This window comes from Enhydra lutris, unplaced genomic scaffold (genome assembly GCF_002288905.1).
Source record: "Enhydra lutris kenyoni isolate GAN:26980312 unplaced genomic scaffold, ASM228890v2 scaffoldscaffold36, whole genome shotgun sequence".
NCBI lineage: Eukaryota > Metazoa > Chordata > Mammalia > Carnivora > Mustelidae > Enhydra > Enhydra lutris.
In genome coordinates this window covers 10,840,929-10,854,290 of record NW_019154120.1, presented here as the reverse complement: position 1 = coordinate 10,854,290, position 13,362 = coordinate 10,840,929, and the positions used below count along the sequence as shown (strand labels likewise).

General features: G+C 34.5%; 1 protein-coding gene across 1 annotated transcript in view; it reads right to left on the bottom strand.

Moving 5' to 3' along the window:
• The window catches only part of LOC111154252 (cadherin 19), a 73,540-nt gene that overhangs the window by 44,080 nt on the left and 16,098 nt on the right, over window positions 1–13,362 (bottom strand). The window contains exons 3-6 of the mRNA XM_022513753.1: window positions 11,470–11,589; window positions 9,968–10,132; window positions 3,339–3,520; window positions 2,526–2,779 (exon numbers count right to left, since the gene is read on the bottom strand). Coding sequence (XP_022369461.1) covers window positions 2,526–2,779; window positions 3,339–3,520; window positions 9,968–10,132; window positions 11,470–11,589 — 721 coding nt within the window. The remainder of the gene's footprint in view (window positions 1–2,525; window positions 2,780–3,338; window positions 3,521–9,967; window positions 10,133–11,469; window positions 11,590–13,362) is intronic.

Below are 13,362 nucleotides of genomic sequence, written 5' to 3'. Positions count from 1 at the left end.
ATTTAATGCAATTCCTATCAAAGTACCATCCATTTTTTTCAAAGAAATGGAACAAATAATTCTAAAATTTATATGGAACCAGAAAAGACCCTGAATAACCAGAGGAATGTTGAAAAAGAAAGCCAAAGTTGGTGGCATCACAATTCCAGACTTCAAGCTCTATTACAAAGCTGTCGTCATCAAGACAGTATGGTACTGGCACAAAAATAGACACATAGATCAATGGAACAGAATAGAGAGCCCAGAAATAGACCCTCAACTCTATGGTCAACTCATCTTTGACAAAGCAGGAAAGAATGTCCAATGGAAAAAAGACAGCCTCTTCAACAAATGGTGTTGGGAAAATTGGACAGCCACATGCAGAAAAATGAAATTGGATCATTTCCTTACACCACACACGAAAATAGACTCAAAATGGATGAAGGATCTCAATGTGAGAAAGGAATCCATCAAAATCCTTGAGGAGAACACAGGCAGCAACCTCTTCGACCTCAGCCGCAGCAACATCTTCCTAGGAACATCGCCAAAGGCAAGGGAAGCAAGGGCAAAAATGAACTATTGGGATTTTATCAAGATCAAAAGCTTTTGCACAGCAAAGGAAACAGTTAACAAAACCAAAAGACAACTGACAGAATGGGAGAAGATATTTGCAAATGACATATCGGATAAAGGGCTAGTGTCCAAAATCTATAAAGAACTTAGCAAACTCAACACCCAAAGAACAAATAATCCAATCAAGAAATGGGCAGAAGACATGAACAGACATTTCTGCAAAGAAGACATCCAGATGGCCAACAGACACATGAAAAAGTGCTCCATATCACTCGGCATCAGGGAAATACAAATCAAAACCACAATGAGATATCACCTCACACCAGTCAGAATGGCTAAAATTAACAAGTCAGGAAATGACAGATGCTGGCGAGGATGCGGAGAAAGGGGAACCCTCCTACACTGTTGGTGGGAATGCAAGCTGGTGCAACCACTCTGGAAAACAGCATGGAGGTTCCTCAAAATGTTGAAAATAGAACTACCCTATGACCCAGCAATTGCACTGCTGGGTATTTACCCTAAAGATACAAACGTAGTGATCCGAAGGGGCACGTGCACCCGAATGTTTATAGCAGCAATGTCTACAATAGCCAAACTATGGAAAGAACCTAGATGTCCATCAACAGACGAATGGATAAAGAAGAAGTGGTATATATACACAGTGGAATACTATGCAGCCATCAAAAGAAATGAAATCTTGCCATTTGCGACGACGTGGATGGAACTAGAGGGTATCATGCTTAGCGAAATAAGTCAATCGGAGAAAGACAACTATCATATGATCTCCCTGATATGAGGGAGAGGAGATGCAACATGGGTTAAGGGGGTAGGAGAAGAATAAATGAAACAAGATGGGATTGGGAGGGAGACAAACCATAATTGACTCTTAATCTCACAAAACAAACTGAGGGTTAATGGGGGGAGGGGGGTTGGGGGGGTGGGATTGTGGACATTGGGGAGGGTATGTGCTATGGTGAGTGCTGTGAAGTGTGTAAACCTGGCGATTCACAGACCTGTACCCCTGGGGATAAAAAGATATTATATGTTTAAAAAAATAAAATTTAAAATTAAAAAAAAATAAATAAAAATAAAAAATCTAAATAATTCATTTACTGGGTTATGATTATGTACATATAATACCACACATGTACTTACATTTATTATGAGAAGTACTATTACTAAATATAACTACATCTACATATGAGAAGGCAGTGTTTTATGATTAGGAATTACATTGGAAAAGTGGGATCATTCTTCTGTCTCAAAAATGTAAAGAAGCTTCTTTGTATCATTGCCTGTACAAAGTGCAAAGCAATAGCCATCATCTTAATAAATACATGGAAGTTAGTAAAATTCTCGGAACTCTGAAGTGTGGAGAACGGGAGAGTAAGGGAAGGAGGTGGAAGGAAACATGTAGCAGGTTTTTTTTTATGTCTCACCAGGTCTACAGTCAAATACTGACAAAAAAAAAAAAAAAAAAAGAAAATAGAGTACCTGAAAATAACAGAGTAGATTAATAAATGATAAGTATTATTTAATTGCAACACAGAAGCTTACTTATTTCTAGCTGACTGAACTTACTTCATTTCTATTACTTAAGTGGTATCGTGTGAAAGCTTTCTCAATTTTTGACTATTAAGTAGTATTTAATTTTGGTGAGCTTCACCACATTTCAGTCAGCTTTGCTTCTGACTTGGCGTAATCAATGGTTTCTTTTCCCTCACTACTTACCCCAAATTAGTAGAGTTGATTTCACTGAATTTTGGCTGGCGATTGCCTATTTCTCTTACAACAGCAATTGCTTATTTCACTACAACTAGTTTCCTGTTTTAACTGGTTTAAGTTGTTGCAAATTTAATAAGTACCATATACAGGAATACAGATTTATCTCTACTACATTTCTATGAAATTATATTTTCAGGCTAATTTGTATTCACTCATTTAATAATACAAAGCTGGCCTTCCAAACATACCTGACAGGTGATTTCCTCTGATCTGGATCCATGGCAGACACCATGCCTACAAATGATCCATGTGGGCTTTCTTCGAAGATTTCAAACAGGTAATATGGGACCAGGAAAACAGGAGGTTCATCTTCATCTTCCACCTGGACCCTAATGAAAGTGGTGGAAGCTTCAACATGGTATTCCATGAGCTTCTCATCAACGTGGCGGTTTTTAACATTTGCTCTAAAACGATATTGGTTCTGGTGCTCAAAATCCACCCTCTACAAAGAAATACAATGTACAGAAGAAGAAATGGCTTCAGTAACCCAAGGCACTATTTAGAAAAAAAAAAAAAAGTTTGGGTTATTAAATCTCAGTCGCTTTTCAGTCAGGTTTCCCTTCTTATGTACTTGGGTTGGATCCCTCTGATATTATCATTAAGCAGCTGCAGAGCGAATCCCTGTGTTTTGTTACTTATTTCTGTTGTAAAATGTTTTGGAATAGTAACTGCATTTTTTTTAGGATTGAAATTATACTTCTCTTGGCATTAATATCCTATGGAATTGAGAATTAATTTCTTTTTATTTAAGATCTTTCCAAAACATCCTCTAAAAATCTTTAAAAACAATAAAATAAAAAAAAAACTGTTCTACAAATAATTTGAGACTCTGTAATAATTCTGTCTAATCTCTAAGTTCCTCTGCTTCCTAAGTCATAAATCACAGATTCTCATTTCAATTACTTAATGAAGCAATAACTAACTGGCTAAACAAAATAATTATATGCATTTCTGATTTGATTTTGTATTCTTCTGCAAAGTAAATATGAAAATATATCTACCTTTTTTAATATAACTATTCCTTCTTGCGTCTTATTATTAGTAATTATGTCAAATGTTTGTGAAGCATCTTCAATGCTGTAATCCATTTCTGCATTCTCTCCAATGTCATTATCATACGCCATGATTTTTCCTATTGAAGTCCCAGCAGGTGCCGATTCAGAAACAGTGAAGCGGTATAACCCTTTAAAAACAAAATTCAAGATATTTCACATAAATAATAAACATAAGAAATTCCCATTTGTAGCACCCTTTTTTTTGTGGACTATGGGAAAACCCATACTCTTACCTTCTACCAGTTACTTCTTCTAAATCAGTATCTGTCTATTTCTTCTTTATTTTTATTATAATCTGTATTTAGTATTTCCCTAATATCCTACCTGAGCATCCATTAATGTCTCTCAAATATAACTTAGTGAGTCTTAGCACCAGTAAATATAATTTCCAAACTTTTATTCATATGGATACTTTCTTGATATTTTTGGATTTTTTTATTACATACTCCAACCATCCCAATTAAATTTGATAAAAATAATTTTCAATTTCACTTAAGCAATCTCTTAAATCTAAAGTTACTAGTAAATGTAAATGTGGATTAGAGATGAGAGAGAATAAAGCAAATAAGTGAGTTTTAAGTGTAACAGTTTGAGTTTTAGCTTCTGAGCTGAGTGCAGGAGCCATAATGGAAATGAGGGGGAGGGGAAAGGATCCACAGGAGTTAGTGAGTGAACAAAGTAGGAAAACCATGATGGAGTCAGATGACCCCACTGTTCTGGTCATGTGAAAACAAGGGAAGTTATATTTGAAATACATAGATGTAAATAAAAATAAACAAGCTCTGCTTCCTTTATTTTTCAGAAGTAACTTGCCTAAAACTGATAAAGAGTTAGACATTTGTAAATTATTATTTGTGGTTTATGTTAAAATGTGGGAATAATCATATATATCAATATTCTAAAGAATGAAATTTGGCGGCCTGGATGGCTCATTTAGTTTCAGCGTTTGAATGTGGGTCAGGTCCTGATCTCAGGGTTCTGGGACGGAGCCTGACCTAGTCCCATGTGGGGCTCCCTGCTCAGGCAGGGCCTGCTCCCCACTCTGCCTCTGCCCCTCCCCCCACTCATGCTCTCGCACCCATACTTTCTCTCTCAAATAAATAAAATCTTTAAAAAAAAAAGAAACTTCATAGAATTTTAAAAAGGAGCACATAATAAAATTTTTCCTTAAAGAGATTATTTATTTTCTTAGAATATAGCAAGTTACCTCACAGACTGCCTTGTGAGATGTCCTTTCTTTTTAACATGGGAGAAATGTTACTTAAAAGTTATTAATATTTTTATTATTTTCAGGAAGTAACAGCTTAACTCTGTTTCAAGGTGTTTAATTTTTTTTCATTGTGGGAAAATGTATACTTGAGAAAATAGGATTTCAGGAAGAGCAAGCCAAAAGGCCACAAAACCAGGGGCTGAAGTTTTCCAGTGACAGAGAGTAGGTCAATTGCCTGGTGTTGGTTTGTCCATGAACAAGGGGTAGAATGCTAGTAATTAACACCAAGAGGTAATGGAAAAGGACTGAATGATGGCAAATTATTTAGGACAATGGAAGTTATATTAAGGCCTGTGACTTTTTTCTCTGAGTGACATGGTAGACATTTAAGTGATCTGATCTGATCTGCATTTCAGTAAGATCATTAAAGTGTTGGAAGTAGACCAGAGAGCAAAGGTGGAAGCAGAGAGACTAGATGGGAGCCTATGGCAATAGTGGAGACAAATTAAGAGGGTAGCATGACCCAAGGTTGCAAATAACATTGGTGAGAAATGTTCAGATTATGGATATTTTTAAAAGGTAGAGCCAAGAGGATCCACAGAGGATTGAGTTTTGGATATGAGAGAAAGAACAGAGGGGAAGCTGACTTCAAAATCTTTAAACGAAGTAGGTTTCTATTATCAGAAGAGATTGTGTGCGTGTACGTATGCGTGTGTGTGTATGCACAGAATACTGAAAATCAGGGACTAGCAGGAATTGTGCAGAATTGATCATCACTTCAGTCTGAGTTAGGAATTAGAATTGACCTAGATTTAACCCAGAGTAATCCAAACCGGATTGTTTGAGTTGAACTGAATTTGCATTGAATGGGTGAGATTTTGCCCTCAGCAATGTGAAACCTGGATCTGATAGTCATTGAGATGGGAAAAGCTGTAAAAAGACGAGGTTTAGAGGAGGAGTCAGGCATGATCAGGAACTCAAATATATGTCAAGTTTAAATGTATGTGACATTTAATGAAGACACCGAGTAGACAGCCGGATAGCCACGTGTGGGCTTCATTAGAGAGGTTCATCCTGGAGGTATATATCTGGGAGTTGTCAGCATAGAGATGGTATTTCAAGTCTTGTGGCCAGATGAGAACATCAAAGAGTGAAGGCAAAAGGAAGAAAAATGACGTCCTAAGGCCTGATAGCAGAAATACACCAGACTTTACAGTATGCAGAGGTGAAGACTATTAAAAAGTGACCAGTGAGATAGAAGATAAAGTACATAAGAATAGAGTAATCCTGTCAGATCCTGCTGAAAAATCACACTATATTAGGACAGAGAATTGACTGGATTTCGCCACACATGATAGACGGACCAGATCAGTTTGGTCAAGTAATACGCACAAACCAAACTGGAGTGGCCTCCAGAGATTTTAAAAGACTGTGAACAGGTTGATGAGTTTGACAACACTGTAAAAATTCTTTTCTCTAAAAAAAAAGAAAAAAGCATGACTAGCTAGATGAGGAAATGGAGTCAATAATGTATTTTATTTTGTTTTTAAGATGAAAACAAGATGTTTGAATGTTTGAATGTTAATAGTAATTAGCAGGCAGAGTGGATAACCCTTGACTGTAAGGTGAGGGGAGGGTGTGCATATCAGAGGAGATATGCATTAAATATTTAACATGAGAGGAAGACAATGGGATTATAAAAGGGAAAGTAGTTTGAACAAGAGTAAGGAGGTCAGCATGCTTCTGTTCTGGAAGAACAGTCAATACACACATTTTCACATGATTATGGCGTGGGACAGAAATAGAGCTATTTTAGAGTGAGGCAACTTTATGGTGCTAGAATCATGTTCATCCACACTCAAATTTGAAAGTAGTAATGCTGTCATCTTACATGTGGAGTCTGGGTAGCTATAAGAATTTTAGAAAGTATTTTAAATATTCTAATTTATTCAGATATATATATCAATATATACATATGTATACATTGTTATTTGTAATTATAGATTGTTTATCAATGTTCATAGATATATAGTTATATATTATATTCACACATTGTTATAAATTATATATGCACACCGAAGTTTATATACATATAAAACAATGTTAAAGTCGGAAAAAATAAAGAAATAAGGATGACAGCAGAAGCTGCAAGGACATTTTTGTGTCAACAAACATATCTTGGGGGTACTGCCTTTGAGAGTCTTCAATTATTATTTCACATCCATCTGAATAAAACATAGACTAGAGTTATTCAATATATTCACCTACTATTTTTCTACATTTATTATATGGCAGTCATTTTATGAAATCCTGGGTATTTCAGACTTAATTACACATCATCTTCTTGTCTCTAGGACACACACTTTGTAGAGATAGTCACATATATAATGCATTTAATACTCTGGTGATGAAGGTCACAGACTGCTGCTTTGTTGCCTAAATTCCATCCAAAGAGGAGCTGTTTCATTGACTCATAAAGAAATGAGGAGACACCGCTCAAATGGTACAAAGGTGCAATGATGTAGGATGAATACGTTTAGAAATCTAGTGTATAGCTTGGTGACTACAGTTCATAATACTACATTGTATAGGGAATTTTCTGAGAGAACATCTCGGGTGCTCTCACCCCCCCCCACAAAGTAACAATGTGAGGAGATGGATATGTTAATTAGTTTGACTGTAGTAATGATTTCACAATGTATATGATAGCAAAACATCATGTTGTATACCTTAAATATATACAATTTATTTTTTTATTTTTTAAAGATTTTATTTATTTATTTGACAGAGAGAGGTCACAAGTAGGCAGAGAGGCAGGCAGAGAGAAAGGAAGGGAAGCAGTCTCCCCGCTGAGCAGAGAGCCCGATGTGGGACTTGATCCCAGGACCCTGAGATCACGACCTGAGCCAAAGGCAGCAGCTCAACCCATTGAGCCACCCAGGCACCCTACAATTTTTATTTTTTAAAAATGACCACATTAAACTGAAAAATTTAAAATTTGACAATAGCACAGAAATAAACATCCAGATTTCTAATATTTTTTGAAAAGTCAAAAGATCTGATAACTTTGGTTCTGGCACAAATAAGCTGAACTGAATCTTGTCTGTATCAAAGGTGTGTGTGTGTGTGTGAGAGAGAGAGAGAGAGAGAGAGAAACAGAGAGAGAGAGATCCACTTTTCTCTTTGATACATGCTTATATATTCCTCCTATCATGATAATTGCTCATGATTTCTAAAATTGCTTGTAAATGTATTTCTGTAGTTAAGACAATCCTCCGGTGGGGGAGGGAGTCCTAAGAAAAAAACAATTTCTCCTAAGAATTTTACAAGAAATTCCTTCTGATGCTCACCAAGTGATTTAACTTGTATTATATCTTAAATTATGAGAGCAGTTGGGGCCTATTCATGCTACAAAAGTAAAAGATACCCACACGTATATGGTCAATTAATTTATGACAAAGGAGCCAAAAATATGCAATAGGAAAATGTCAGCTTCTTTAATAAGTGCTGTTGAAAAAAATGGACAACCGAATGCAAAATAATGCAACAGAACCATTATCTTACATCATACACAAAAATTCACTCAAATGGATTAAAGACTTGAACTAACACCTGAAGCCATAAAACTCTTAGAAGAAAACACAGGGAGTAAGCTCCTTGACCTAGATCTTGGTGATGATCTTTTTAATCTGACACCAAAAATAAAAGCAACAAAAGAAAAAATGAGTAGACTATATCAAACTAAAAAGCTTCTGCACAGCAAAGGAAACCATCAAAAGAATGAAAAGGCAACTTACTGAATGGGAAGAAATATTTGCAAATCATATATCTGATAATGTACTAATATCCAAAATATATAGGAACTCATAGAACTCAATATCTAATAATAATATTAATAATTGACATAAGATCTAAATAAACATTTTTCCAAAAAAGGCACACAGATGGCTAACAGGTACATGAGAAAATGCTCTATATCATTTATCATCAGGGAAATGCAAATCAAAACCACAATGAAATATTACCGCACACCTGTTAGAACAGCTATTATTCAAAAGACCAGAAAGAACAAGTGTTGGTGAGGACATGTAGAAAAGGGAACCCTGTGCACTGTTAGTGGGAACATAAATTGGAGCGGACACTATGGAGAGCAATGTGGTGGTGTTTTGAAAAACTAAATACAGAACTACCTTATGATCCAGCAATTCCACTTCTGGGTATTCAACCAAAGAAAATAAAAACACCTATTAGAAAACATACCCGCACTCGCATGCTCATTGCATTATTACTCACAACAGCCAACATACGGAAACAACTAAGTGTCCATTAGTGGATGAATGGATGAAGAAATTATGATACATACACACACAAATATTACTTAGCCATAAAAAAGAATGAAATCTTGTTATTTGCAACAACATGGATGGACCTCAAGGGCATTATGCTAAGTGAAATAAGTCAGAAAAAGAAAAAGACGGTATGATCTCTCTTATATGTGAAATATTATATATGATTTTTTCATATATATAAATCATAGGTGAACACAAAAACAGGTGAATTGTGTTTATTTCTGTTTTTAGTTTTAATATATTGAATATAAATAAAAATTTAAAAATATTATCATTTCAAATCATTACTGTGGTAGGTAGAAAAATGAATCCCCAAAATATATGTGTTCTAATACCCCAGAACCTATGAACGTATTGACAAAACGGAATTAAGGTTGCAGGTGGAATTCATATTGCTAATTAGCTGATCTTGAGATGTGGAGAGTGTATTGGTTCCTCCAAGTGGACCTGATCTAATCACATTAGTCCTTAAAAGTGAAGAAGAGGCAAAAGTGTGGGTCAGAGAGATGACTGTGTGTGTAGGATCTGACACCTTTTGCTATGTTTCAGGTGCGTGAGTTATACACAAGAATCAGAAAGACGCGTTAAGGAGCTAACAGTGTCCTTCACCTGACAGCCATCAAGGAAACAGTGACCTTAATCCTACAAACGTAAAGAACTGAATTTTGCCAATAACCAAATCCAAAGAAATGGATTCTCCCCTGGATCCTTGGGAAGGGAACACAGCCCTGCAGACACCTTGAACTTAATACGGTGACACCTGTGACATTTCATTAGTATAATAATTTCAGGCATAAAGCTTGTGGAAATTGTTACAGAAGCAATCGAAAGAAAACACAGTACTGTTTCATTTGTATTTGACTTTTCACACTAATAAAAATAATCACACAGAATAACTAACAAATTATTTTATACAATTCTAGTGCTGTTCCAGTGCTAATAGGCGATGACATCTGCATATATTTAACATATGCATAATTATGTTATAATGAAAATTCAAGACGTTTTCTACTTACGATCCTTAAATATAGGTTTATTGTCATTCACATCAGAAAGTTTAATTAATACACTTGTTGTTCCAGACAGTGCTCCAGGCAGACCAATCATATCTTTGGCTTGAATAATTACCCAATACTCATCTTGCAGTTCTCTATCCATTTTAGTAGATATTCTTATGACTCCTTAAAAAATGTAATAAAAACATCAATTATTATTTCATTATTAACCATGGTATCCTCCTAGTTAAACTCCTAAGAATTCAATCATTAAATAATCATTCTTTTGACACATTTTAAAGCACTACAATGCGGTAGACACTGCCCCGAAGAAAAAATAATAACGATAATAATAAACACCAACTCTGCCTGGAGGTTAGAACAGTCATCGGATACTAAGAATACTAGCAGACCCTTAATAAAATACCTATGTTAATATAATCTGCAGGTAGAGAAGAGGAATATCTTATTTCTACCTCAAATTATTTTCTGCTGTCTTCGCTAACATATTAGTGTGCTACAATTAACTTTTCCCTTAAGTTTGAAAGAAGTTAATTATGAATAAATGTGTAAATTATAACACCAAATTTATGCAAAAAATATTGTGCACCTGTGATGTTAAAGTCTATTTTAAGTCGTGGTATGTGAAGAAAGGTTTGTTTTTGACCAACAGTTATTCATAATCTACCAATAGAGATAAATATATACACAGATTTTCAAACTCAAGATGGACCATAATAAATGTGATAAATATCAACTTTCTATAAAATTATTTACTGAAAAAGTAATTAATTATCACTGAAAAAAAAAACTAAGAAAAATTCAAGGTGGTACAAAGGACAAGGGGATGCTGGCCTAAAGATTTTGGGAACACTAACACAAAGACAGAAAATGGCCAGTCCTCAAATAAGGCTGGGGAAAAATGTTCATTAAAAAATTGTGAGACCTATAAAAACAAAAAGGGATGAATTGGACCATATTGTGATGGCATTTTAATTGTGGATTAAAGTGTTTTACAAGTATAATCTTTCATATGAATCACTATAGGCAACGGTGAATGTATTAAACAGACACTGCTAGAATCTACCTACGTTTGACTCTGGAGAGAATTGGGTGTAAAGGTGTTGCGTTTCTCATGTGGTTTTAATTTGCATTTCCATGATGACTGCTGAGGTTAATCATTTTTAATATGCTTGCAGGCTTTTCCTATATCAAATTTTAGTCAATTGTTTTAAGTGCCTTTAGCATAATTTAAATTGGTTTTTTTTCCTTTTCCAGTTGATTTGTTATAATCTTTACATATACAAACGATTTGTGGTATAGATGTGGAAAATTCAATCTCTGAAAGTTAGAAAAATCAGCTAAAAGCCTAAAAAGAATTAAATGTTTAAAAGTACAATGCATTTATTTATTGAAACATCAGGTTTACTGTACAACATGTTTATAATACGCAGATGATTTTTGTTCTGACATCTGCTTACTTAGAATCCTGTTGAATTACACTTTATTTCATTCATAAATACCTGTTGTTGGTTCAATGGAGAAATATGGTTGGCCTTGTAGTAAACTGTACAGGAGACGAGCATTATTGCCACTTGAAGGATCATCAGCATCATTTGCTGTCACTTGGATGACTAATGTTCCTGAAGAAAATATAAATAGTAACAAGAAATTAAGACTGTGGTATTATGGAACAATGCATTCAGTTCTATAAAGCATTCTCTCCTTAGCAAGCAAGACGATGATACACATGAAAGACGAGCCCTCCTTATTCAGAATTATAAAACTAGTATCATTCTGTATAAACAAGATAATATAGCCTCATGCAAAATAGCCCTAATTCCTATATGCAATGTAGATTTTAAACATGTAAATCTATTCTATAATGAAATATAACCATTAAATGATCCATTACAAGATCCATTCAGGAGGTTTCAAAGGTGTATTATTAATGGAAGAATCAAAACGGAATTGGAAGCAGTTTAATTTAAAAATCATATTGTGACCTGTAACTCAAAAAAGTCACAGAATGTTGATAAAATGTTAAAAAAATTATTGAAATGTGCTTGAATTAATATCAAGTTTAGGAAGGCCATAATTATCTACCCTGTTTAATACCCATCTATAAAATTCTTTCTTACTTTGAAGAATTCTTTTTTTAAAAGTACAAAGCAAAAGCTACCAGATACTGATAACGTAAAGTGCTCTCATGAAAATTCAGTAACAATCAATAAAACACAATGTAAGTATTTGTGCATTTAAACTCCATTCATAAATTAAACATATTTATTTAAAGATATTAAGCTTTTTAATCATCTTTATGTAAACGTGGAATAGCATTATGGGTCTTGTTGGAAATCTGCATTTATTGAAACATTATGTTCTGTGTCAGTAAGAATGGCAACATGAGCATCACAGAATCAAATAGCCTATGTGCTTTTCTTTACAACTAGCATCATTAATATTTTAATTACAAGCTAATTATAAACTGAGACACTCTAAGAGGAAGCCCTTCTATTCTTCTATAACAGAATTGTTGAAATTTTTACCGTGGCCCTCAAATGTATGTGATATTTGCTCTTTTGTCTCAGTATTTTGTTAGTTACTTAACACTTGTATACTGTACAACCACACAAAGTGTAAACACAATAGTTTCAAGTGTCTTACAATACATTACTTCCATTTGTGATAACATGGATGGACCTTAAGGGCAGTATGCTAAGCCTGATAAGGCAGAGAAAGACAAAGATATCACTTACATGTGGAATCTAAAAGAGCTGAGCTCATAGAAACAGAGGTTAACAGGGGGTTAGGGTGGGACAATTGAGTAAATACTGATCAAAGCCTAGAAAACTCGTTAGAAAATAAATAAGTTCTGGAGAGCTTATGTACAGCATGATAATTATAGTCAACAGTATTATATTGTATATTTCAAAGTTACTAAGAGAGTCTATCTTAATTTGTCTCCCCCCCAACACCCCACACAAAAGATAATGTGTTGAAGATGCTAGCTAATATGAGGTGGTAACTATATACTGCAATATATAAATGTACCAAATCAACATATAGTAGATCTTAAACTTATACAACATTATATATTGAATATATCTCAATAAAATAATAAATTAATAAATAATCAGCAAATAATAAAAGGCATTTCTGTAGTAACTGTAAACAGTTACTCCAAGAAAAGGATTCTTAGGGACCCTCAATTCAATCAGTTTGTATTGGGCAAGAGTTGTTCTTTTAACTACCCTCTGTGCACACATTCATTTACTTTTTCTACATTTCCTCTCCATGTCTCCATTTCATTTCTTTCTATAGGAGTGCTCCATCCCTAGATTCCAGAACTAGACTACCTGTCTACTCTAGCTTCAGGAGCAAAAGTCAAAATTATTATATGGTTAGTTTTTGAC